This window comes from Mustelus asterias, unplaced genomic scaffold (assembly GCF_964213995.1).
Source record: "Mustelus asterias unplaced genomic scaffold, sMusAst1.hap1.1 HAP1_SCAFFOLD_150, whole genome shotgun sequence".
Taxonomy (NCBI): domain Eukaryota; kingdom Metazoa; phylum Chordata; class Chondrichthyes; order Carcharhiniformes; family Triakidae; genus Mustelus; species Mustelus asterias.
The window spans coordinates 152460-180036 of NW_027590172.1; the positions used below are offsets into that span (position 1 = coordinate 152460).

General features: G+C 53.2%; 3 protein-coding genes across 3 annotated transcripts in view; 1 reads left to right on the forward strand and 2 right to left on the reverse strand.

Annotated features, from left to right (window-relative positions):
• LOC144485002 (uncharacterized) overlaps positions 1 to 27577 on the reverse strand; it is a 397873-nt gene that overhangs the window by 136251 nt on the left and 234045 nt on the right. The window lies entirely within an intron of this gene.
• Positions 7435 to 27577, reverse strand: part of LOC144484978 (uncharacterized) — a 41233-nt gene continuing 21090 nt past the window's right edge. Inside the window, exons 3-4 of the mRNA XM_078203304.1 lie at positions 26200 to 26631; positions 7435 to 7796 (exon numbers count right to left, since the gene is read on the reverse strand). Of these exons, the coding sequence (XP_078059430.1) occupies positions 7710 to 7796; positions 26200 to 26631 (519 nt within the window). The 3' untranslated portion in view covers positions 7435 to 7709. The remainder of the gene's footprint in view (positions 7797 to 26199; positions 26632 to 27577) is intronic.
• On the forward strand, positions 11218 to 12033 carry LOC144484971 (uncharacterized; the record flags this gene model as incomplete). The annotated part of the gene is made up of 2 exons (XM_078203297.1): positions 11218 to 11741; positions 11910 to 12033. Coding segments are annotated over 2 exons (648 nt in total), but the record flags the coding sequence as incomplete, so codon positions are not given.

Here is a 27577-nt window from a genome sequence, read left to right on the forward strand (position 1 = left end):
TGCAGAGATTCAAGGAGACCTAAAAGATGGAAAAACCATGGAAATGTGGGGACTGTGGGAAGGGATGGAGGTCACCATCAGAGCTAGAAGCCCATCGGCGCAGCCACACGGGGGAGAGGCCGTTCACCTGCGTTCAGTGTGGGAAGGGATTTACTCAGTTATCGAACCTGCAGACCCACCAGCGAGTTCACACCAGGGAAAGACCATTCACCTGCTCTCAGTGTGGGAAGGGATTCACTCATTCATCCAGTCTGCAGAGGCACCAGCGAGTTCACACTGGGGAGAGACCGTTCACTTGCTCTGTGTGTGGAACAGGATTCAGTGATTCCAGCACTCTGCGGAGACACCAGTGAGTTCACACTGGGGAGAGGCCATTTACCTGCTCAGTATGTGGGAAGGGATTTCGTGTTTCATCTACTCTGCTGAAACACCAGCACATTCATACTGGGGAGAGGCCATTCACCTGCTCTGAGTGTGGGAAGGGATTCAGTGTTTTACCCACCCTGCACAGACACCAGCAAGTTCACGAGTGATTCCAGGGGTTGGATTCTGCTGTTATTGTTTCTGCTCTCAATTATACCCAGGACTGCATTTTGTTCATTCTCTCAGTTGGTCATTTGGGAGGGTCGGAGGGTTTCTTTCTGCTGGACTGGCCGGTCTCACAACTTTGCCTCCAGTGGGCTGATGCTCTTTGAGCCTTGTTGCGAATACCTGGTTTCAACTTTCACAAGGATCACAGAGTGACAGGTGATATGATGATATGAAGTTAAGAGATATTTAGTCAGCATTTTTGTTTGAAACACCCCAAATGCCCATCCAATTTCCTTTGAAATTATTTATTGTCTCCACTTCCTCACCCCTCCTAGGCAGCGAGTTCCAGGTCATTACCATTCGCTGCATCAAAATATTCTTCCTCACATCCCCCCCTGCATCTCTGGCCCAAAACCATAAATCCCCTCATCCTTGTCCCATCAGCTAATGGGAACAGCTTTTCTTTGTCCACCTTATCTAAACCTGTCAGAATCTTGTCCACCTCTATCAAATCTCCCCTCAACCTCCTTTGCTCGAAGGGGAACAACCCCAACCTGACATCAACAATATAAGGAACAAGCTAACAGAATATCTTAATACCTGAAATCAAATGGGTATGTTTAATTTCTGTTTTAAAGATATTGTGAATATATTGTCCTGGACAATAACGGAATTGGGATAACTCACCTTAGGTGTGTTGAATGGAATATATCGATCTGGCAACCACCTACATTCTAGTGAAAGTCTGGAATGTGTAGCTGGAAATCCCTCCCTAACAGCACTGTGGGTGTACTTACACCTCAGGCATTGTAGCAGTTCAGGAAGGCAGTGTTGGGGTTGACCATGGCCGAGGCAGCTACATACAGCCACATATTCTGTTATAATTGAAGGACTGCTGATTGAATGTGAGGCATTATGGGACTGGACTATCTTGACCACATTCCTGTGACTGCTCAGTTTCTGCAATCATGGACCATTAAAGCTGCTTAGCAGGGCCCAGACAGAGGACCTGGTGAGAATATTTACTCAGAATGAGTTAGAATTAAACTTATTCCAGGATTGGCTGGTGGTCAGCGGCTGAGATTCCCGAATCTGTAAAAAGGGGATCTGACCAATCATCAAACAGCAGTCGGTAGTTGGTTCAGAAGTTAAGAAGCGTTCTCAGGCATCATATCAATTATTTTATCATAAATTTGTGAGGGACTTGTGACCTGATAGTCGGTGAAGTGACGGTATACTCTAAGTAGCACTGGACTGAAAAGCGGATCTCTGAGAGTAGATTCTAATGGTTCTAATCCTACCATTCGATGGAACAAAAACAAGTTTGAGTTATAATAGAGGAGAATTAAGCACCTTGTATCTTATTTTAATTGAGGAGTTGTGAGCTTGTCGTGCTCTGTCGCTTTAAGAAGCTATAGCTGCGAGAGAGAGAGAATGCTGAGGATTCATTGTTTGAAATTTACGAGCCGTGAGAATCTGTGTGTTTTGTTTGTTTTATGTGGATGTTTGTAGATGTGTTTTATCATTGTTTTGGGCTACATTTGTTCAGGTTTATCTTTCTGGGGATTTAATCTTATTTTGAGTCTTTAATTAAAGGTATTTCTGGAAGTTTAAAAACAGGAACACAAGAACGCTTTGGGAATTAATTTGGTCATTGTTGTTGTAAAGCACATGCTAAGGTTTCTCTGCTTGTGTGTGGATGATATTTGTGGTTGAAAGCTTCAAGCTTTGAGGATTTCTGTCTGTGATTTAAATCAAACAAATTTTAAAAACGAAGTGTAATTAATAAAGATTTTTTTTCAAACTCTATGACCATGGAGCCATATTTAATGGCCAGAGACCTGATTCCAGGATATTTTACTAAACATGTGGGAATTTTAATCCGGATACAATTCACACATTTAAGAATGAGAGTTTTAATTTGTCATGCTTAGTTACAATTTGAGACATGTGAAATGATTCTGACCAATCCTGTACTGGATTGATCTTTGGTTAAACTTCCTGTCAGAGTTGAGAGGGTTGGCTTATGAGGAGAGACTGAGTGGACTGGGACTATACTCACTGGAATTCAGAAGAATGAGAGGAGCTCTTGTAGAAACATATAAAATTATGAAATATAGTACATATAAAATTATGGGAATCGATTGGAAGCAGGGAGGTTGTTTCCACTGGCAGGTGAAACTCAAACTGGGGGGCATCGCCTCAAAATAATGGGGAGCAGATTTAGGACTGAATTGAGGAGGAACTTCTTCATCCAAAGTTTGTTTATTTATTATTTATTAATCACAAATAAGGCTTACATTAACACTACAGTGAAGTTACTGTGAAATTCCCCGAGTTGCCACACTCCGGCGCCTTTTGTGGCATTCCCTGCCAGTGCTTGTTGAATGTTTTTAAGGCAAGGATAGATAAATTCTTGAACAGTAAAGGAATTAAGGGTTATGGTGAGCGGGCGGGTAAATGAAGCTGAGTCCACGAAATGATCAGCCATGATCTTATTGAATGGCGCAGCAGACTTGAGGGGCCAGATGGCCTACTCCTGCTCCTAGTTCTTATGTAAGGTCGAAAGATTTATTCCTGACGCAATGAAAAGGGAAATTCTGGAATTGGATACTGAAGAAGAGAGTTTAAAAGGAGAGCTTATTCAATAGAAATGTTTCCCAGACCGTGTGGTCATTAGATTAAAACAAAGGAAGGGTGCTGACGTCCATTTGAGAACTTTTAGTCCACCCCTTTTCAAACTAAGGGATTCTATGTACAAAGAAAGCCCAAGCTAAGGTGGTCTGGAAAACATCATGATGGGGGCACCAATCTGTTTATGAGCTGATCACAAAGCCCCATGATGCCCAGATACTAATTTCATTGGACCGATATATAATGTATGTAATCTATCACCATTCTGATTGGATTGTGTCCAGCTGGGATGGGCTGAGTAACTGGATATGAATTGATGATATTCTTTGTTGGGTGGAGTTACACATGGTCAGCCCCTGTGGCTTCTCCCCGCTGGCGTAACTCAATAAATTGTTTGTCAATAGAATCAGGCTTGAATGTTGAATGATTCTTCTGAGTTCATTCCCCAAAACACACTGGGTACATTACCACTGGAGACCAGGTATCGCCAAAAACTTCAGACAATACAAAGACTCATGAAAGCCAGTGTCCCAGTTTAAAGACACATCTTTTATCAGACCAACAATCGAAGGGAGAAATTATTGGACAGTGAAATGCCTCTCTAGAAGAGAAGCATCCTTATCTCTCCAATAACTCTGACGTACAATGCTTCGGCTGGATCAATTATACATTCTTCATTAGAAATTCTCCTGCCTTTCATTAGGTGTGAACAAATCATTTTCTATACAAATAAATCCTTAATTACACGTCATATACTTTAGCCAATTGCATTTTATCCTCTGACACAATGGGATTTAATGGTCAGTAGAATCCAGACACTTCATCCCCCTATTGCTTAGCAACGCCAGACGCTTAGCTACAAAGGTCAAAGTTAATGTTCCCACCGGCTCTTACTCCGCCACTGGCCAAACCAGACAAATGCACGTTCTCATGTCTGAGAAGACACTGTCTTATCTGAACAGTGTGAATCAACCCTATTCTTGAAGCTGCCTTGAGAACCTTTCTGTTAGAAACTTCGCTGATCAAGGTTGTCACATTCTGTGGCTTCATTGTTCCGAAGAATGTAGCCTGTCTGTAAATATCCCTGTACCATCATGCCTTGCAGCAGCCTGCCTTTGGCTAAAGTTTACAATTGCTTTTAAAAATACAGCTAACATACATTTTAAAATCAGAAAATTCATGTTTAAATCAGAATTAATTGTTTAAATCTTTTACTACGTTCGTGTGTGTAGACTGTTCCCTTGTTCGCTTCTGTGTCTGATTTAGTCATTTAACTCAATGCTGGTGGTTCTGTTAGTGTCTGAGATGCCGAATGGTTTAAAATTTCTCGAATCTATTCGGAATTTTCTCCAACAGCTTGTCATTGTGGAGCTCGGAGTACAGCACTTGTTTCAGGAGTCTTGTCTGGGGCTTGTGTACAATGTGGCCCGCCCATCGTGGCTGGTTGAGTGTGACCAGTGCCTCGATACTGGGGATATTGGCCTGGGAGAGGACACTCACATTGATACGCCTATCCTGCCAGTAGATTTGCAGGATTTTGCGGAGGCAACATTGGTGACATCTCTCCAGAGATTTGAGGTGTGTTCTGTACATTGTCCATGTTTCTGATGGATACAGGAGGGCAGGGACCACGGCTGCTCTGCAAACCATGAGCTTGGTGCTGGATTTGAGGTCTCGGGCTTTGAACTCTGTTCCTCAGGCGTCCGAAGCCTGCACTGGCGCATTGGAGTCGATGCTGGATTTCATCGCCGATGCCTGCCGATGCCGACAGGATGCTCCCGAGGTGTGGGGCTCACCGTGGATCTTGATGGTCATGAGGGGAATTGTATTGGGCTGTGAAAGAACCTTTGTTTCCCGGATGTTTAGTCAGAGGCCCATTCTCTCATCTGCCTCAGTGAACATGTCGATGATAGTTTGTAGATCAGACAGACATTTGTTTCATTAATTTGTGGGACATGGTGTTGCTGGCTGGCCAACATTTATTGTAAGGAGTCTAACAACACCAGGTTAAAGTCCAACAGGTTTATTTGGTAGCAAACACCACTAGCTTTCAGAGTGCTGCTCCTTCGTCAGGTGAGTGGGAGACCTGCTCATACACAGCAAACAGGGCATATAAAGACACAAACTCAATTTACAGAATAATGATTGGAATGCGAGTCTTTACAGCTAATTAAGTCTTAAAGGTGCAGACAATGTGAGTGGAGGGATGAAGAGATGTGTGTTGTCTCCAGACAGGACAGCCAGTGAGACTTTGTAAGTCCAGGCAAGTTGTGGGAGTTACAGATAGTGTGACATGAACCCAAGATCCTGGTTGAGGCCGTCCTCATGTATGCGGAACCTGGCTATCAGTCTCTGCTCAGCGACTCTGCGCTGTCGTGAAGGCCGCCTTGGAGAACGCTTACCCAAATACCAGAGACCGAATGCCCGTGACCGCTGAAATGTTCCTCAACAGGAAGAGAACACTCTTGCCTGGTGATTGTCGAGCGGTGTTCATTCATCCGTTGTCATAGCGTCTGCATGATTTCCCCAATGTACCATGCCTCGGGACATCCTTTCCTGCAGCGTATCAGGTAGACAACGCTGGCCGAGTTGCAAGATTATGTACCGTGTACCTGGTGGATGGTGTTCTCACGTGAGATGATAGCATCCGTGTCGATGATCCGGCACATCTTGCAGAGGTTGCTGTGGCAGGGTTGTGTGGTGTCGTGGTCACAGTTCTCCTGAAGGCTGGGTAGTTTGCTGCGGACAATGGTCTGTTTGAGGTTGTGCGGTTGTTTGAAGGCAAGAAGTGGGGGTGTGGGGATGGCCTTGGTGAGATGTTCGTCTTCATCAATGACATGTTGAAGGCTCCAGAGGAGATGCCGTAGCTTCTCCACTCCGGGGAAGTATTGGACGACGAAGGGTACTCTGTCCACCATGTCCCGTGTTTGTCTTCTGAGGAGGTCGGTGCGGTTTTTCGCTGTGGTGTGTCCGGAACTGTCGATCGATGAGTCGAGCACCATATCCTGTTCTTATGAGGGCATCTTTCAGCGTCTGGAGGTGTCTGTTGCGATCCTCCTCATCCGAGCAGATCCTGTGTATTCGGAGGGCTTGTCCGTAGGGGATGGCTTCTTTAACGTGTTTAGGGTGGAAGCTGGAGAAGTGGAGCATCGTGAGGTTCCGCACATATGAAGACGGCCTCAACCGGGATCTTGGGTTCATGTCACACTATCTGTAACTCGCACAACTTGCCTCGACTTGCAAAGTCTCACTGGCTGTCCTGTCTGGAGACCATACACATCTCTTTAACCTGTGCTAATGCTCCCTCTACTCACATTGTTTGTACCTTTAAGACTTGATTAGCTGTAAAGACTTGCATTCCAACTATTATTTGGTAAATTGAGTTTGTGTCTTTATATGCCCTGTTTGCTGTGTATGAGCAGATCTCCCACTCACCTGACGAAGGAGCAGCTCTCCGAAAGCTAGTGGCGTTTGCTACCAAATAAACCTGTTGGACTTTAACCTGGTGTTGATAGACTCCTGTGTTTATCCCAGTCCAACACCGGCATCTCCACATCATAACATTTATTGCCCATCCCTAGTTACCTGAGGGCAGTTGAGAGTTAACCATATTGCTGTGGCTCCTGGAGTTACATGTAGGCCAGACCAGGTTAGAACAATAGATTTCCTTCCCTAAAGGACATTAGTGAACCAGATGGGTTTTTCCGAAAATCGACAATGGTTTCATGGTCCTCAGTAGATTCTTAATTTTTTTTATTGAATTCAAATTCCACCATCTGACGTGGCGGGATTCAAACCCGGGGTCCCCAAAGTATCAGCTGAGTTTATGGCTTAATAGTCTAGTGATAATACCACTAGGCCAAAATTCCCCCCGCCCACCCACCCCCGGAGTCTGCATCCCGCAGCCCGATGACTGAGGCTGGGCTGGTCTTGTTTCTGGCCTGGAGGGGTCGGAGATTGAAAGTTTCCCACTGGTCCAGTCAGTTAGCTCGACTGCAGTGGGGAGCTTCATGGTGCTGGGGTGGAGTGTTGCTGCGGGGAAGGTGGGGATGAATGTTGGTGCGATGACGCAGCCCTGCTTGACCCCAGTTTGTACTCATTCTGATCGCCTCACCATAGGAAGGATGTGATTGCACTGGAGGGGGTTCAGAGGAGGTTCACCAGGATGTTGCCTGGGATGGAGCAGCCGAGCTATAAAGAGAGATTAGATAGACTTGGATTGTTTTCTTGAGAGCAGAGAAGGCTGAGGGGGGTCATGATTGAGGTGTATAAGATTGTGAGGGGTATGGACAGGGTGGACAGGAAGCAGCTGTTCCCCTTAGTTGAAGGGTCAATAACGAGGGGGCATCATTTTAAGGTGAGGGGCAGGAGGTTTTGGGGGATTTGAGGAAAAATGTTTTCACTCAGAGGGTGGTGGGAGTCTGGAATTCACTGTCTGGGAGGGTAGTAGAGGCGGGAAAACTCACAACCTTTAAGAAGCACATGGATGGGCACTTGAATGTTTTGACAGTTCAAACACCATCAGCCAAGTGCTGGAAAATGGACTAGTGCAAATTTAGTATAGTTTTGTCAGTGCAGACTCGATGGGCTGAAAGGCCTCTTCTGTACTGTATGACTCTATGACTTGTGAACTCGCTGGTGTTTCTGCAGTCGGGATGACTGAGTGAATCCCTTCCCACACACGGTGCAGGTGAACGGCCTCTCCCCAGTGTGAACTCGCTGGTGTGTCCGCAGGGCAGATGATGATCTAAACCTCTTTGTGCAGTGAGAGCAGCTGAAAGGTCTCTCCTCAGTGTGAATGCGCTGGTGGGACATCATTAGCTGAGAGCTTTTGAAATCCCTCCCACAGTCAGAGCATTTAAAGGGTCTCTCTTGGGTGTGAGTGACATTGTGCCTCAACAAGTAGGGCAACTGACTGAATCCTTTCCCACACACAGAGCACGTGAACGGCCTCTCCCCAGTGTGAACTAACTGGTGTCTCCGCAGGCCTGATGCCACACTGAATCCTTTCCCACACACAGAGCAAGTGAACGGCCTCTCCCCAGTGTGAACTCGCTGATGGCTCTGCAAATCAATTAACTGAGTGAATCCCTTCCCACACACAGAGCAGATGAAAGGTCTCTCCCCAGTGTGAAATCGATGGTGTCTCTGCAGACTGGACAACCGAGTGAATCCTTTCCCACACTCAGAGCAAGTAAATGGCCTCTCCCCAGTGTGAACTCGCTGGTGTCTCTGTAAATCAATTATCTGAGTGTATCCCTTCCCACACACAGAGCAGGTGAACGGCCTCTCCCCAGTGTGACTGCGCCGATGAATCTCCAGCATAGATGGAAAACTGAATCCTTTCCCACAGTCCCCACATTTCCACGGTTTCTCCATGGTGCGGGTGTCCTTGTGACTCTTCAGGTTAAACAATCAGTTAAATCTCACACAGAACACGAGTACAGTCTCTCCCGCTGTGAATGCTGCGATGTATTTTCAGGCTGTGTAACTGGTTAAAGCTCTTTCCACACTCAGTGCACTGGAACACTCTCACTCGGGTGTGTGTGTGTCACTTATCCAGTCACACTGATGCTTAAAATCTCCTTAAGCAGACAGAACAGAGAAACATTTCTTCTAGCTTCAAAGGTCGATGATATTGAGGTCCCAATGAATTGAGTGACTCTGTCAGATGTTGATGTGACGTTTGGTTTGAGATTTCTGTCTGTAAATTCTCACCTTCTGATATCCTGTGAAAGGAATTTACAAAAGTCATCAGTGTCAGCACAGAATAGAAATTCAGAACAGACAATTCTAGTTTCTATGGAACATTCTTTCCTCTCTCATTCTTCAAAAGCTGTGAATCTCCATCCCTGACACTCTCCCTCCATTCTCACTCTGCTGTATCTAATATTCACCCTCCCAATTCTCCTGAAGGTACTGATTCAGACTGATTGACAGATCCATGCTCATGGCTTCCTGTCCTGGACACAGGGAGCTGAAAATCTCCATGCAGGCTGCCAGACAGATGTCTATAATACTGGATAAAAGTGTAATATACAGGACATTACTTGAGTAGTGATCGAGCAGGGATTTGAGGAAGATTTATATTGAGGTAGGGAGAGCACATGATCTAGAACTCACTGCCTATGAGGATGGTGGAACAGAAGATGTTCAATCATTTCAAAATGAAATTGGGTGGGTACTTGAAGGAAATACAACTTGCAGAGGAATGTTGATAGAAAGATAGAACAGGATTCTACAGAGAATCAATCTGCAGTTATAAGATGACATGGAGATGTCGGCATTGGACTGGGGTGGGCACACAACACCAGGTTCATCAGGTGAGTGGCCATTCACCTGATGAAGGAGCAGCGCTCCGAAAGCTCGTGCTATCAAATAAACCTGTTGGACTTTAACGTGGTATTGTGAGACTTCTCACTGTTTATAAAATGGACAGGTTAGGTTGATTGGCCATGCTCAATTGCCATTTCGTGTCCCAGGGTGTGTGGGTTGGGGGGATTAGCAGGATAAATCCGTCATACTACTGGGAGAAGGTTGGGAAGAATGCTCTGTTGGAGAGTCAGTGCAGACTTCATGGGCCAACAGGCCTCTTTCTGCTTTGTAGGGATTCCATGACTCGAGTTACTCAATTAGCTCCTTCTGTGCTGCAATGAGTTTATAACTGGAAATATATAATGTAGCTGCAGTAATATATTACACAACAAGAAATAATAAGAAATGGAAAGAAGGAGAACATTTTACTCACAGATGTTGTTGACAGGAGCAAGTTTTAGGTTTTCTGAAGCGCAATCCTCATTCACACAAAGCCCGCGCTCTAATTGGCTGGAGGACCAGAGTCCTTCCGGTCCTCCGACTCTTACCATTGGTCAACCTGCAGGGAGGGTGGGCACAGCCCCGCACATGCGCAGGCTCCCCTCTCCCTTTGGACATGCGCAGTCCCTGGTGGGGCGGGGGAGATCACCGAGCGGCTTCTCGCTCTGGCCGGAGCCGTCAGCCGGTTGCCTGGAAACCTCGGCTCGATGAGGTGCAGAGGAAGGAGGGTGAACAGGTGGGGGCGCGCCCGGGCCTGCGCACTGGAAGGCGGAGACGTCACTGCGGAGCCGAGTAATTCCTAATGGCTGATTGTGACGTCTCAATGCGGAAGTTGTCCAATGATTTTCAGAGTGAAACTTCCTCTGGGCAACATCTGGGAGGAAATCAATGTTTCCCCCTTTCCATTTCTTTTCTCATTCTGGGGAAAATTGGGGACTTGCAGCAACTGAAGGGAAAGGAAGTGAATCCAGCCGGTTTCTTCCACACATTATTCGTCCACTAATGTAGACATTTATCTGTCTGGCAGCCTGCAGGTACATTTTCAGCTCTCTGTGTCCAGGACAGGAAGCAGTGAGCATGGATCTGTCAATCAGCCTCAATCAGCACCTTCAGGAGAATTGGGAGGGTGAATATTAGATACAGCAGAGTGAGAATGGAGGGAGAGTGTGTGGGATGGAGATTTACAGCTTTTGGGGAATGAGAGAGGAAAGAATGTTCTATAGAAACTAGAATTGTCTGTTCTGAATTTCTATCCTGTGCTGACATTGATGACTTTTATAAATTCCTTTTGCAGGATATCAGAAGGTGAAGATTTAAAGACGAATATCAAACCAATCTTCACATCAAAAGCTAACATAGTCACTCAGTTCATTGGGACCTGAATATCATCGACCTTTGAATCTAGAATGGAAATGTTTCTCTGCTCTGTCTGCTTCAGGAGATTTTAAACATCAGTGTGACTGGAAAAGCACCGAGACACACACACACTGAAACATGCAATGACTGTGGAAAGAACTTTAACCAGTCAGACAGCCTGAAAATACATTGCAGCAGAGAGACCGCACCCATGTTATGTTGTGACTGAACTGATTGTCAAGCCTGGAGAGTCACAAGGACACCCGCACAATGGAGAAATTGTGTAAATGTGGGGACTGTGGGAAAGGATTCAGGTTCCCATCTGCACTGGAAACTCATCGGCGCAGTCACACTGGAGAGAGACCATTCACCTGCTGTGTGTGTGGGAAGGGATTCACTCAATTATCCCATTTACAAACACACCAGGGAGTTCACAGTGGGGAGAGGCCATTCACCTGCTCTGTGTGTGGGAAGGGATTCAGTCAGTTATCCAACCTGCTGAAACACAATCTCACTCACACTAATGAGAGACCCTTTAAATGCTCTGACTGTGGGAGTGGTTTCAAATGCTCTGGAGATCTGGTGTCCCACCAGCGCATTCACACTGAGGAGAGACCGTTCAGCTGCTCTCACTGCACAAAGAGATTTAAAACATCATACAACCTGCAAGTACACCAGCAAATTCACACCGGGGAGAGACCATTCACCTGCTCTGTGTGTGGGAAAGGATTCTCTCGGTTAAACAATCTGCTGACCCACCAGCGCATTCACACCGGGGAGAAGCCGTTCACCTGCTCTGACTGTGGGAAAGGATTCACTCGGTTGAACAATCTGTTGACCCACCAACGGGTTCACACCAGAGAGAGACCGTACACCTGCTCTGTGTGTGGGAAGGGGTTCACTCAGTTGCCCAACCTGTTGAGTCACAAGGTCACTCACACCCAGGAGAGACCCTTTAAATGCTCTGACTGTGGGAGTGGCTTCAAAAGCTCTCGGGAACTGATGGTCCACCAACCCATTCACACTGACGAGAGACCATTTAGCTGCTCTCACTGCTCAAAGAGGTTTAGGAGGTCATCCACACTGCGGAGACACCAGCAAGTTCACACCGGGGAGAGACCGTTCACCTGCTCTCAGTGTGGGAAGAGATGCAATCGATCATCCAACCTGCAGAGACACCAGCAAGTTCACAAGTGATTACAGGGGTTGGATTCTGCTATTGGTGAAGTGGGAGGGTCGGAGAGATTCTTTCTGCTGGTCTGGCCGGTCTCACGACTTTGCTTCCAGTGGGCTGATGCTCTTAGAGCCTGGGAGAGCACATTGCCACTGAAATGATCCACAAAAGCTGATCAAGGACATTTATTTTATCCTGGATAGTAAATAGTGCTTTTCCTACCACTACAAGTAGATCTGAAATAAACACAAAGAACAGGAAAAACACAGCAGGTCTGGCAGCATCTGTGGAGAGAGAAACAGAGTTAATGTTTCACGTCCAATGTAACTCTACTTCAGAACTAAAGAGAGGGAGAAATGTAATGGGTTTGAAGTAAGTGGGAAAGGGGGAGAGTCGTGTACTTGGTCAAAGATCCACTACAACAATAATTTTTGACTTCCGTAATGGCAATATTAGCTTTTAAAAGCAACGGTGACTAAGAATTAGGCATGCTGGGATTTTTGGTCAACTTATAATTAAAAACAGATGCAGGCTGCAGAGTTACTGTGAGTGATGACCTGGTCTGGAACTGTGACCTGAAGCTTTCTGTGTTGACAAAATGAACAAAGAACGAAGAAAATTACAGCACAGGAACAGGCCCTTCGGCCCTCCAAGCCTGCACCGACCAGACTGCCCAACTGAACTGAAACCCCCAGCTCTTCCGGGGATCATCTCCCTCTATTCCCATCCTAGTCATGTACTTGTCAAGTCGCCTCTTAAAAGTCACGACCATATCCGCTTCCACTACCTCCCCCGGCAACGAGTTCCAGGCACCCACTACTCTGTGTAAAAAAACTTGCCTCGTACATCTCCTTTAAATCTTGCCCCTCACACCTTAAACCTATGCCCCCTAAGCTTCTGACTATCCACTCTGTCCATGCTTCTCATAATCTTGTAGACTTCCATCAGGTCTCCCCTCAACCTCCATCGCTCCAGTGAGAACAAACCAAGTTTCTCCAACCTCTCCTCATAGCTAATGCCCTCCACACCAGGCAACATCCTGGTAAATCTTTTTTCTACCCTCTCCAAAGCCTCCATATCTTTCTGGTAGTGTGGTGACCAGAATTGAACACTATATTCTAAGTGCGGCCTACCTATGGTTCTATAAAGCTGCAACATGACTTGCCAATTTTTAAACTCAATACCCTGGCCGATGAAGGCAAGCATGCCGTATGCCTTCTTGACTACCTTTTCCACCTGCATTGCCACTTTCAGTGACCTGTGTACCCAGATCCCTTTGCCTATTAATACTCTTAAAGGTTCTGCCATTTACTGTATATTTCCTATCTGTATTAGACCTTTCAAAATGCATTACCTCACATTTGTCCAGATTAAACTCCATCTGCCATCTCTCCGCCCAAGTCTCCAACTGATCTATATCCTGCTGTATCCTCTGATGGTCCTCATTGCTATCTGCAAATCCACCAACTTTTGTGTCATCTGCAACCTTACTAATCAATCCAGTTACATTTTCCTCCAAATCATTTATATATATCACAAACAGCAAAGGTTCCAGCACTGATCCCTGTGGAACACCACTTGTCACAGCCCTCCATTCAGAAACACACCCTTCCACTGCTACCCTCTGTCTTCTTTGACAGAGCCAGTTTTGTATCTACCTTGCCAGCTCACCTCTGATCCCATGTGACCCCACCCACCCCTGTGCAAGTCCACAGATCCTTGAAGGTGACATCACAGGTGGAGAAGGTAGTGAAGAAGGCATATGGCATGCTTGCCTTTATAGGATGGGGCATAGAATATAAAAGTTGGGGTCTGATGTTGCAGATGTATAGAACGTTGGTTTGGCCGCATTTGGAATAATGCATCCAGTTCTGGTCGCCACACTACCAGAAGGACGTGGAGGCTTTAGAGAGAGTGCAGAGGAGGTTTACCAGGATGTTGCCTGGTATGGAAGGGCTTAGTCATGAGGAGAGATTGGGTAAACTGGGGTTGTTCTCACTGGAAAGTCGGAGGATGTGGGGTGACCTAATAGAGGTGTATAAAATTATGAAAGGCATAGATAGGGTGAACGGTGGGAAGCTTTTTCCCAGATCGGTGGTGACGTTCACGAGGGGTCATAGGTTCAAGGTGAGGGGGGGAAGGTTTAACACAGATATCAGAAGGACATATTTTACACAGAGGGTGGTGGGGGCCTGGAATGCGCTGCCAGGCAAGGTGGTGGAGGTGGACACTCTGGGAACGTTTAAGACTTATCCAGATAGCCATATGAACGGAGTGGGAATGGAGGGATACAAAAGAATGGTCTAGTTTGGACCAGGGAGCGGCACGGGCTGGGAGGGCCAAAGGGCCTGTTCCTGTGCTGTATTGTTCTTTGTTCTTTGTTCTGCACCAGTCTGCCATGAGAGACCTCAAATGTGGGAAGTTGTTTACTTTGAGGTAGACATGATGGCACCAAGTTTTATGGAAGAGATGTGAGCTACACGCGATCAAACCAAACATAATGGTGTCATTTACAAGTAATTTCGCTGGCTGTGTATGCCACGTGATCAGTTTCTGGTTACACCATTGGCTGGGTGCCATCGAATCGTCTGGAAAGTTGAAACAATTTGTCGATAAAAGACGTGCAGCTCTTTGTCTGCAGTGATAACCCGAGAGATCAACCACCAGAAGAAGACGACGTGCCCTGAAGAACATTGTCAGGGACCAAAAGTCATGATGTGGAGATGCCGGCATTGGACTGGGGTAAACACAGTAAGAGTTTTAACAACACCAGGTTAAAGTCCAACAGGTTTATTTGGTAGCAAATACCATTAGCTTTCGGAGCGCTGCTCCTTCGTCAGATGGAGTGGAAATCTGCTCTCAAACAGGGCACAGAGACACAAAATCAAGTTACAGAATACTGATTAGAATGCGAATCCCTACAGCCAACCAGATCTTAAAGATACAGACAATGTGAGTGGAGGAGCATTAAGCACAGGTTAAAGAGATGTGTATTGTCTCCAGACAATACGGGACCAAAAGGACAGATTCCACATCGGGAACGGACTTCGTGTTTACGGGTAGCGTCTATTTTCAGTTAAATAATTAATGTTCAGTCGAGAGCTGAAGTGTTGCAACCTTTTAAGTTTGAGTTGGCACCTAAAATGTTCAATAAAGGAAGGTTGTGAAGAGAATTAAGGGTTGACTCCTGTTCTTCTTGTCACATTAAACTGGAATGTTGGAAAGAATTCAAATTAGTCACCGAATAATGGTCAGAGCAAAATGGAAAGTCAGGGATTGGTGAGAGTGCGGGCAAGATGAAATGGAGAGGGGAAGGTTGTACAAAAGAAACAAATCATTGGTCCAAAATAAGTGTTAATGGCAGAATAAAGGACAGCTCTGTCTGGAAGCAAAAAAAACCATGAAGACAAGATACAGACTGGCACTCAGCAAAAAGAAACAAATCAAAATGGAGGAGAGAGTTCAGGGTGTGAAGTTGTTGAACTCAATGTTGAGTCCAGAAGGCTGTAAAGTGCCTCATCGGAAGATGAGGGGCTGTTTGTCCAGCTTGTGTTGGGCTTCTCCGGAACATTGCAGCAGGTCGAGGACAGAAATGTGAGTGTGAGAGCAAGGTGGTGAATTCTAATGGCAAGCGGAAGGTCAGGGTCATGCTTGTGGACTGAGCGGAGGTGTTCCACAAAGAGGTCAGGGAACAGGCAACAGATGAATTAAAGAGAAACCATTTGTGTCCAGAACATTGTGAACATCCTTTTACTCTGGTTGTCTTTGATCTTCAAGTCATTTTCTGTTTGTTTTAACCATGTTCTGTTTCATTAATAAACTTTTATCAGGAAAAATATTTGATTTTTCTGGATTTTCCCTGATGAGATTGATGCACTTTAGGGAAAGTGGGTGAGAGGGGTTGGCAGGCTCTTTAACAGAAAGTGAGTCCCTCTAAGGTAATTGGCAAAGGAGCCAGAGGGGGAGATGAGATTTTATTTTATTTTTTGACACAGCGAGTTGTTCTGATCTGCCTGAAAACAGATTCAATAGAATCTTTCCAAAGGGTAAAGACTTGAAAGGGAAGAATTTTCAGGGCTGTGGGGAAAGAACAGAGCAGTTGGATGAATCAGTCCTTTCAAAGAGATAGCATGGGTATGATGGGCTGAATGGACTCCTGTCAATCTCATCCTCCAACTTCTGTGCAGGTTAAAAGGGACAGATTTCAGTGCAGCCTCTTCCCTGTTTATGTATTTAAAGAGACAGGTTTCTCTTTAGCTCTGAGTGACTGATATAACAATTGGTTGGAGGCCCATTTCCCACTCAGTCCTCCAGCACCTTCCTGTCTCTCTATTAGTGCGACGCCCAGGGCAGTTTCTCAAATGGGACACAGGCCCTGTTATTCTCAGCTAAATTCAGCCCTCAGCTCCACCGCCTGGCTGTCATTGACACGAGAAGTCGGGAGACAGAATGGTGCCCGAGGCTCAAATGGGAAGTTGAAACTTGTGGCTCTAAACCAACACTTCAACATTTGTCATCAAATCCATGTTATTTATACTGAAGTTTTTATTATTAGGTTTAGACACTGGAAGCAAAGGCTGGGGGTTTTTAAAGGGTAACTTTCCCTTTCTAACTTCGTATTGTCTATAATGTCAGCCGTGGTTCAATGGGTACAATTCTCACCTTTGAGTCAGAAGGTTCTAGGTTCAAATCCCAGTCCAGGGACCTGAGGCAAAAATCAAATCCAACATTCCTCATCCAGCACTGAGGGAGCGCTGCACTGAGGGAGCGCTGCACTGAGGGAGCGCTGCACTGAGGGAGCGCTGCACTGAGGGAGCACTGCACTGAGGGAAGCGGCACTGAGGGAGCGCGGCACTGAGGGAGCGCTGCACTGAGGGAGCGCTGCACTGAGGGAGCGCTGCACTGAGGGAGTACTGCACTGAGGGAGCGCCGCACTGAGGGAGCGCCGCACTGAGGGAGCGCCGCACTGAGGGGGCGCCGCACTGAGGGGGCGCCGCACTGAGGGGGCGCCGCACTGAGGGAACGCGGCACTGAGGGAGCGCTGCACTGAGGGAGCGCTGCACTGAGGGAGCGCTGCACTGAGGGAGCGCTGCACTGAGGGAGCGCTGCACTGAGGGAGCGCCGCACTGAGGGAGCGCCGCACTGAGGGAGCGCCGCACTGAGGGAGCGCCGCACTGAGGGAGCGCTGTACTGAGGAGCGTTGAACGGAGGGAGCGCTGCACTGAGGGAGCGCTGCACTGAGGGAGTACTGCACTGAGGGAGCGCCGCACTGAGGGAGCGCCGCACTGAGGGAGCGCCGCACTGAGGGAGCGCCGCACTGAGGGGGCGCCGCACTGAGGGGGCGCCGCACTGAGGGGGCGCTGCACTGAGGGAGCGCAGCACAGAGGGAGCGCTGAACTGTGGGAGCGCCGCACTGAGGGAGCGCCGCACTGAGGGAGCGCCGCACTGAGGGAGCGCCGCACTGAGGGAGCGCCGCACTGAGGGAGCGCCGCACTCCGGGAGCGCCGCACTCCGGGAGCGCCGCACTCCGGGAGCGCCGCACTCCGGGAGCGCCGCACTCAGGGAGCGCCGCACTCAGGGAGCGCCGCACTCAGGGAGCGCCGCACTGAGGGAACGCCGCACTGTGGGAGCGCCGCACTGAGGGAGCGCCGCACTCAGGGAGCGCCGCACTGAGGGAGCGCCGCATGGAGGGAGCGCCGCATGGAGGGAGCGCCGCACTGAGGGAGCGCCGCACTGAGGGAGCGCCGCACTCAGGGAGCGCCGCACTCAGGGAGCGCCGCACTCAGGGAGCGCCGCACTCAGGGAGCGCCGCACTCAGGGAGCGCCGCACTCAGGGAGCGCCGCACTCAGGGAGCGCCGCACTGAGGGAGCGCCGCACTGAGGGAGCGCCGCACTGAGGGAGCGCCGCACTGAGGGAGCGCCGCACTGAGGGAGCGCCGCACTGAGGGAGCGCCGTACTGAGGAGCGTTGAACGGAGGGAGCGCTGCACTGAGGGAGCGCTGCACTGAGGGAGCGCTGCACTGAGGGAGCGCCGCACTGAGGGAGCGCCGCACTGAGGGAGCGCCGCACTGAGGGGGCGCCGCACTGAGGGGGCGCCGCACTGAGGGAGCGCGGCACTGAGGGAGCGCTGCACTGAGGGAGCGCCACACTGAGGGAGCGCCGCACTGAGGGGGCGCCGCACTGAGAGGGCGCTGCACTGAGGGAGCGCGGCACTGAGGGAGCGCTGCACTGAGGGAGCGCTGCCCTGAGGGAGCACTGCACTGAGGGAGCGCTGCACTGAGGGAGCGCTGCACTGAGGGAGCGCTGCACTGAGGGAGCGCCGCACTGAGGGAGCGCCGCACTGAGGGAGCGCCGCACAGAGGGAGCGCCGTACTGAGGAGCGTTGAACGGAGGGAGCGCCGCACTGAGGGAGCGCCGCACTGAGGGAGCGCCGCACTGAGGGACCGCCGTACTGAGGAGCGTTGAACGGAGGGAGCGCTGCACTGAGGGAGCGCTGCACTGAGGGAGCGCTGCACTGAGGGAGTACTGCACTGAGGGAGCGCCGCACTGAGGGAGCGCCGCACTGAGGGAGCGCCGCACTGAGGGAGCGCCGCACTGAGGGGGCGCCGCACTGAGGGGGCGCCGTACTGAGTAGCGTTGAACGGAGGGAGCGCCGCACTGAGGGAGCGCCGCACTGAGGGAGCGCCGCACTGAGGGAGCGCCGTACTGAGGAGCGTTGAACGGAGGGAGCGCTGCACTGAGGGAGCGCTGCACTGAGGGAGCGCTGCACTGAGGGAGTACTGCACTGAGGGAGCGCCGCACTGAGGGAGCGCCGCACTGAGGGAGCGCCGCACTGAGGGGGCGCCGCACTGAGGGGGCGCCGCACTGAGGGGGCGCCGCACTGAGGGAGCGCGGCACTGAGGGAGCGCTGCACTGAGGGAGCGCTGCACTGAGGGAGCGCTGCACTGAGGGAGCGCTGCACTGAGGGAGCGCTGCACTGAGGGAGCGCTGCACTGAGGGAGCGCCGCACTGAGGGAGCGCCGCACTGAGGGAGCGCTGTACTGAGGAGCGTTGAACGGAGGGAGCGCTGCACTGAGGGAGCGCTGCACTGAGGGAGCGCTGCACTGAGGGAGTACTGCACTGAGGGAGCGCCGCACTGAGGGAGCGCCGCACTGAGGGAGCGCCGCACTGAGGGAGCGCCGCACTGAGGGGGCGCCGCACTGAGGGGGCGCCGCACTGAGGGGGCGCTGCACTGAGGGAGCGCAGCACAGAGGGAGCGCTGAACTGTGGGAGCGCCGCACTGAGGGAGCGCCGCACTGAGGGAGCGCCGCACTGAGGGAGCGCCGCACTGAGGGAGCGCCGCACTGAGGGAGCGCCGCACTCCGGGAGCGCCGCACTCCGGGAGCGCCGCACTCCGGGAGCGCCGCACTCCGGGAGCGCCGCACTCCGGGAGCGCCGCACTCCGGGAGCGCCGCACTCCGGGAGCGCCGCACTCAGGGAGCGCCGCACTCAGGGAGCGCCGCACTCAGGGAGCGTCGCACTGAGGGAACGCCGCACTGTGGGAGCGCCGCACTGAGGGAGCGCCGCACTCAGGGAGCGCCGCACTGAGGGAGCGCCGCACTGAGGGAGCGCCGCACTGAGGGAGCGCCGCACTGAGGGAGCGCCGCACGGAGGGAGCGCCGCACTGAGGGAGCGCCGCACTGAGGGAGCGCCGCACTGAGGGAGCGCCGCACTGAGGGAGCGCCGCACTCAGGGAGCGCCGCACTCAGGGAGCGCCGCACTCAGGGAGCGCCGCACTCAGGGAGCGCCGCACTGAGGGAGCGCCGCACTGAGGGAGCGCCGCACTGAGGGAGCGCCGCACTGAGGGAGCGCCGTACTGAGGAGCGTTGAACGGAGGGAGCGCTGCACTGAGGGAGCGCTGCACTGAGGGAGTGCTGCACTGAGGGAGCGCCGCACTGAGGGAGCGCCGCACTGAGGGAGCGCCGCACTGAGGGGGCGCCGCACTGAGGGGGCGCCGCACTGAGGGAGCGCCGCACTGAGGGAGCGCCGCACTGAGGGAGCGCCACACTGAGGGAGCGCCGCACTGAGGGGGCGCCGCACTGAGAGGGCGCCGCACTGAGGGAGCGCGGCACTGAGGGAGCGCTGCACTGAGGGAGCGCTGCCCTGAGGGAGCACTGCACTGAGGGAGCGCTGCACTGAGGGAGCGCTGCACTGAGGGAGCGCTGCACTGAGGGAGCGCCGCACTGAGGGAGCGCCGCACTGAGGGAGCGCCGCACTGAGGGAGCGCCGTACTGAGGAGCGTTGAACGGAGGGAGCGCCGCACTGAGGGAGCGCCGCACTGAGGGAGCGCCGCACTGAGGGACCGCCGTACTGAGGAGCGTTGAACGGAGGGAGCGCTGCACTGAGGGAGCGCTGCACTGAGGGAGCGCTGCACTGAGGGAGTACTGCACTGAGGGAGCGCCGCACTGAGGGAGCGCCGCACTGAGGGAGCGCCGCACTGAGGGAGCGCCGCACTGAGGGGGCGCCGCACTGAGGGGGCGCCGTACTGAGTAGCGTTGAACGGAGGGAGCGCCGCACTGAGGGAGCGCCGCACTGAGGGAGCGCCGCACTGAGGGAGCGCCGTACTGAGGAGCGTTGAACGGAGGGAGCGCTGCACTGAGGGAGCGCTGCACTGAGGGAGCGCTGCACTGAGGGAGTACTGCACTGAGGGAGCGCCGCACTGAGGGAGCGCCGCACTGAGGGAGCGCCGCACTGAGGGAGCGCTGCACTGAGGGAGCGCCGCACTGAGGGGGCGCCGCACTGAGGGGGCGCCGCACTGAGGGAGCGCAGCACAGAGGGAGCGCTGAACTGTGGGAGCGCCGCACTGAGGGAGCGCCGCACTGAGGGAGCGCCGCACAGAGGGAGCGCCGCACAGAGGGAGCGCCGCACTGAGGGAGCGCCGCACTGAGGGAGCGCCGCACTGAGGGAGCGCCGCACTGAGGGAGCGCCGCACTCAGGGAGCGCCGCACTCAGGGAGCGCCGCACTCAGGGAGCGCCGCACTGAGGGAGCGCCGTACTGAGGAGCGTTGAACGGAGGGAGCGCTGCACTGAGGGAGCGCTGCACTGAGGGAGCGCTGCACTGAGGGAGTACTGCACTGAGGGAGCGCCGCACTGAGGGAGCGCCGCACTGAGGGAGCGCCGCACTGAGGGAGCGCCGCACTGAGGGGGCGCCGCACTGAGGGGGCGCTGCACTGAGGGAGCGCAGCACAGAGGGAGCGCTGAACTGTGGGAGCGCCGCACTGAGGGAGCGCCGCACTGAGGGAGCGCCGCACTGAGGGAGCGCCGCACTGAGGGAGCGCCGCACTGAGGGAGCGCCGCACTCCGGGAGCGCCGCACTCCGGGAGCGCCGCACTCCGGGAGCGCCGCACTCCGGGAGCGCCGCACTCCGGGAGCGCCGCACTCAGGGAGCGCCGCACTCAGGGAGCGCCGCACTCAGGGAGCGTCGCACTGAGGGAACGCCGCACTGTGGGAGCGCCGCACTCAGGGAGCGCCGCACTCAGGGAGCGCCGCACTGAGGGAGCGCCGCACTGAGGGAGCGCCGCACTGAGGGAGCGCCGCACTGAGGGAGCGCCGCATGGAGGGAGCGCCGCACTGAGGGAGCGCCGCACTGAGGGAGCGCCGCACTGAGGGAGCGCCGCACTCAGGGAGCGCCGCACTCAGGGAGCGCCGCACTCAGGGAGCGCCGCACTCAGGGAGCACCGCACTCAGGGAGCGCCGCACTGAGGGAGCGCCGCACTGAGGGAGCGCCGCACTGAGGGAGCGCCGCACTGAGGGAGCGCCGTACTGAGGAGCGTTGAACGGAGGGAGCGCTGCACTGAGGGAGCGCTGCACTGAGGGAGCGCTGCACTGAGGGAGCGCCGCACTGAGGGAGCGCCGCACTGAGGGAGCGCCGCACTGAGGGGGCGCCGCACTGAGGGGGCGCCGCACTGAGGGAGCGCCGCACTGAGGGAGCGCTGCACTGAGGGAGCGCCACACTGAGGGAGCGCCGCACTGAGGGGGCGCCGCACTGAGAGGGCGCCGCACTGAGGGAGCGCGCCACTGAGGGAGCGCTGCACTGAGGGAGCGCTGCCCTGAGGGAGCGCCGCACTGAGGGAGCGCCGCATGGAGGGAGCGCCGCACTGAGGGAGCGCCGCACTGAGGGAGCGCCGCACTGAGGGAGCGCCGCACTCAGGGAGCGCCGCACTCAGGGAGCGCCGCACTCAGGGAGCGCCGCACTCAGGGAGCGCCGCACTCAGGGAGCGCCGCACTGAGGGAGCGCCGCACTGAGGGAGCGCCGCACTGAGGGAGCGCCGCACTGAGGGAGCGCCGTACTGAGGAGCGTTGAACGGAGGGAGCGCTGCACTGAGGGAGCGCTGCACTGAGGGAGCGCTGCACTGAGGGAGCGCCGCACTGAGGGAGCGCCGCACTGAGGGAGCGCCGCACTGAGGGGGCGCCGCACTGAGGGGGCGCCGCACTGAGGGAGCGCTGCACTGAGGGAGCGCTGCACTGAGGGAGCGCCACACTGAGGGAGCGCCGCACTGAGGGGGCGCCGCACTGAGAGGGCGCCGCACTGAGGGAGCGCGGCACTGAGGGAGCGCTGCACTGAGGGAGCGCTGCCCTGAGGGAGCACTGCACTGAGGGAGCGCTGCACTGAGGGAGCGCTGCACTGAGGGAGCGCTGCACTGAGGGAGCGCCGCACTGAGGGAGCGCCGCACTGAGGGAGCGCCGCACTGAGGGAGCGCCGTACTGAGGAGCGTTGAACGGAGGGAGCGCCGCACTGAGGGAGCGCCGCACTGAGGGAGCGCCGCACTGAGGGACCGCCGTACTGAGGAGCGTTGAACGGAGGGAGCGCTGCACTGAGGGAGCGCTGCACTGAGGGAGCGCTGCACTGAGGGAGTACTGCACTGAGGGAGCGCCGCACTGAGGGAGCGCCGCACTGAGGGAGCGCCGCACTGAGGGAGCGCCGCACTGAGGGGGCGCCGCACTGAGGGGGCGCCGTACTGAGTAGCGTTGAACGGAGGGAGCGCCGCACTGAGGGAGCGCCGCACTGAGGGAGCGCCGCACTGAGGGAGCGCCGTACTGAGGAGCGTTGAACGGAGGGAGCGCTGCACTGAGGGAGCGCTGCACTGAGGGAGCGCTGCACTGAGGGAGTACTGCACTGAGGGAGCGCCGCACTGAGGGAGCGCCGCACTGAGGGAGCGCTGCACTGAGGGAGCGCCGCACTGAGGGGGCGCCGCACTGAGGGGGCGCCGCACTGAGGGAGCGCAGCACAGAGGGAGCGCTGAACTGTGGGAGCGCCGCACTGAGGGAGCGCCGCACTGAGGGAGCGCCGCACAGAGGGAGCGCCGCACAGAGGGAGCGCCGCACTGAGGGAGCGCCGCACTGAGGGAGCGCCGCACTGAGGGAGCGCCGCACTGAGGGAGCGCCGCACTGAGGGAGCGCCGCACTCAGGGAGCGCCGCACTCAGGGAGCGCCGCACTCAGGGAGCGCCGCACTGAGGGAGCGCCGTACTGAGGAGCGTTGAACGGAGGGAGCGCTGCACTGAGGGAGCGCTGCACTGAGGGAGCGCTGCACTGAGGGAGTACTGCACTGAGGGAGCGCCGCACTGAGGGAGCGCCGCACTGAGGGAGCGCCGCACTGAGGGAGCGCCGCACTGAGGGGGCGCCGCACTGAGGGGGCGCCGCACTGAGGGAGCGCAGCACAGAGGGAGCGCTGAACTGTGGGAGCGCCGCACTGAGGGAGCGCCGCACTGAGGGAGCGCCGCACAGAGGGAGCGCCGCACAGAGGGAGCGCCGCACTGAGGGAGCGCCGCACTGAGGGAGCGCCGCACTGAGGGAGCGCCGCACTGAGGGAGCGCCGCACTCAGGGAGCGCCGCACTCAGGGACCGCCGCACTGAGGGAGCGCCGCACTGAGGGAGCGCCGCACTGAGGGAGCGCCGCACTGAGGGAGCGCCGCACTGTGGGAGCGCCGCACTGAGGGAGCGCCGCACTGAGGGAGCGCCGCACTGAGGGAGCGCCGCACTGAGGGAGCGCCGCACTGAGGGAGCGCCGCACTGAGGGAGCGCCGCACTGAGGGAGCGCCGCACTGAGGGAGCGCCGCACGGAGGGAGCGCCGCACGGAGGGAGCGCCGCACGGAGGGAGCGCCGCACTGAGGGAGCGCCGCACTGAGGGAGCGCCGCACTGAGGGAGCGCCGCACTGAGGGAGCGCCGCACTGAGGGAGCGCCGCACTGAGGGAGCGCCGCACTCAGGGAGCGCCGCACTGAGGGAGCGCCGCACTGAGGGAGCGCCGCACTGAGGGAGCGCCGCACTGAGGGAGCGCCGCACTGAGGGAGCGCCGCACTGAGGGAGCGCCGCACTGTGGGAGCGCCGCACTGAGGGAGCGCCGCACTGAGGGAGCGCCGCACTGAGGGAGCGCCGCACTGAGGGAGCGCCGCACTGAGGGAGCGCCGCACTGAGGGAGCGCTACACTGTCAGAACAGCCTTCTTTCAAATAAGATGTTAAACTGAGGCCCTGTCAGCCCCTCAGGTGGATGTAAAAGATCCCACAGCCACTATTTGGAAGAAGAGCAGGGGAATTATCCCCAGTGTCCTGGCCAATATTTATCCCTCAATCAACATCACATCATCTGCTCATTTTCCCATTGCTGTTTGTGGGATCTTGCTGTGTGTAAATTGGCTGTGGCATTTCCTACATTACAACAGGGATTACACTTTAAAAGTATTTCATTGGCTGGAAAGCATTTTGGGACATCCTGTGGTTGTGAAAGGCGCTATAGAAATGCAAGTGTTGAAATTGAAGATTTCTGTTCTCTGATCTTGTTATCTGGAATTGAGTTGATTTCAGCCACTCCCAACTTACCATTGAATAAATTCACTTTGGTTCACACAAGACTTTCACCAATTCAGGCAAAGGCAGAATTCTCTGGATAGTAAATTTAAAAAGTTTATTCAATGAAAAAGGTTCACTGAACAACTTTAAAACATTGACTTTTACAGCTTCATGTGGGTGATCAGTCCGTAGAAGCTTAACCCTCTCTGGCTCCTTCTTTGACAGTAATTTCCTTGGAACTCAGCCTCGGGAGTTTTCAGTATTTGGCTCGCAAGGAAGACCTTCGGAACCTCTACTTTTATCCACAAGGTGACCATTACCTCACGTCAGAGTTGGGCCTGTTGCAACATGACAATTGGTCAATTTGGTCACCAGATTAATTGAATTGGATCCTCAATTACTGACACCACTTTCTCTCATTATCTTAGACAGGAATACAATAGAACTGGTTCATGCTGTCCCTTTATCTGATTCTATACAATCCCTTATTCTCACAGTTTCAAATGTTGAGGCTAATCTGATCTTGAAGGTCTCTCGTCAGTACATTTATCCTCATTGCAAAATCTTTACATACACAGCAATTAAACTCTTACAGCAAATAAAACTCAATCTTTTACAATAACTACTGATTCATTATTGATTCATTAATTGCAACTCAATTAAGACTTAGTACTTATTTTTTTATGGGTATTGCCAGCATTTATTGCGTTGGTGTGATGACACAGCCCTGCTTGACCAGTTTTCACTCATATTGTGTGCAGTTCCGGTCACCTCACTACAGGAAGGATGTGATTGCTCTCGAGGGGGTGGAGAGGAGATTCACCAGGATGTTGCCTGGGATGGAGCAGTTGAGTTATAAGGAGAGTCTCGATAGGCTCAGATTGTTTTCTTTAGAGCAGAGGAGACTGAGGGGGGACCTGATTGAAATGTATAAGATTATGAGAGGTATGGACAGGGTGGATAGGAAGCACCTGTTCTCCTTTGTTGAAGGGTCAGGAACAAGGGGGCATCATTTTAAGGTGAGGGGCAGGAGGTTTAGAGGGGATTTGAGGCAAAATGTTTTCACTCCAAAGATGGTGGGAGTCTGGAATACACGGTCTGGGAGTTTCCTGGCAGGAAACTCCACAGCTTTTTAAAAAGCACATGGATGAGCACTTGAAATGTCAAAATATATGGCCCAAGTGCTGGAAAGTGGGATTAGTGTCAATTTAGTACAGTTTTGTCAGTGCAGATTCAATGGGACGAAGGTCCTCTTCTGTTCTGCATGACTGCTGAACTCGCTGGTGTGTCTGCAGATGGGATGACTGACTGAATCCCTTCCCACACACAGCGCAGGTGAATGGTCTCTCCCCCGTGTGAACTCGCTGGTGTGTCTGCAGTTGGGATGACTGAGTGAATCCCTTCCCACACACAGTGCAGGTGAATGGTCTCTCCCCCGTGTGAACTCGCTGGTGTTTCTGCAGGTTGGATGATGAACTAAATCCCTTCCCACACTGAGAGCAACTGAATGGTTTCTCCCCAGTGTGAGTCCGCTGGTGTTCCAGCAAGTGGGATGACCTTTTAAATGTCTTTGTGCAGTGATAGCAGCTGAATGGTCTCTCCTCAGTGTGAATTCGCTGGTGCACCAACAGTTCCCGAGAGCTTTTGAAATCCCTCCCACAGTCAGAGCATTTAAAGGGTCTCTCCTGGGTGTGAGTGACATTGTGTTTCAACAGGCCGGGCAACTGAATGAATCCCTTCCCACACTGAGAGCAGGTGAATGTCCTCTCCCCGGTGTGAACTCGCTGATGGCTCTGCAGATCAATTAACTGAGTGAATCCCTTCCCACACTGAGCACAGGTGAATGGCCTTCCCGCACTGTGAACACGCTGGTGTCTCCGCAGGCTTGATGACGCACTGAATCTTTTCCCACACACAGAGCAAGTGAATGGCCTCTCCCCAGTGTGAACTCGCTGGTGGCTCTGCAAATCAATTAACTGAGTGAATCCCTTCCCACACACAGAGCAGGTGAAAGGTCTCTCCCCAGTGTGAAATTGCTGGTGTCTCCACAGATTGGATAACTGAGTGAATCCCTTACCACACGCAGAGCATGTGAACGGCCTCTCCCCAGTGTGCACTCGCTGGTGTCTCTGCAGAACAATTAACTGAGCAAATCCCTTTCCACAAACAGAGCAGGTGAATGGTCTCTCCCCAGTATGACTGCGCCAGTGTATTTCCAGCTGAGATGGAGATATAAATCCTTTCCCACAGTCCCCACATTTCCACGGTTTCTCCATGGTTCGAGTGTCCTTGTGAATCTCCAGGTTAAACAATCAGTTAAATCTCACACAGAACACGGGTACAGTCTCTCCCCGCTGTGAATGCTGCGATGTATTTTCAAGCTGTGTGACTGGTTGAAGCTCTTTCCACACTCAGTGCACTGGAACACTCTCACTCGGGTGTCTCTGTGTCTTGGTCCTTTTCCAGTCACATTTATGTTAAAGAAAAACTTCTGAAACAAACAGAACAGAGAAAGATTTCTCCTTCTCGATTCAAAGGCCAATGATATTCGGGTCCCAATGAATTGTTGGCTCTGCCTGATCTTTGACTTGACTTCCGTCTGTAAATCCTCACTTTGACATCCTGTAAAATGAATTTACAAAAGTCATCACTATCAGTGCAGATTAGAAATTCAGAACAGACAATTCTAGTTTCTATGGAACATTCTTTCCTCTCTCATTCCCCAAAACCTGTGAATCT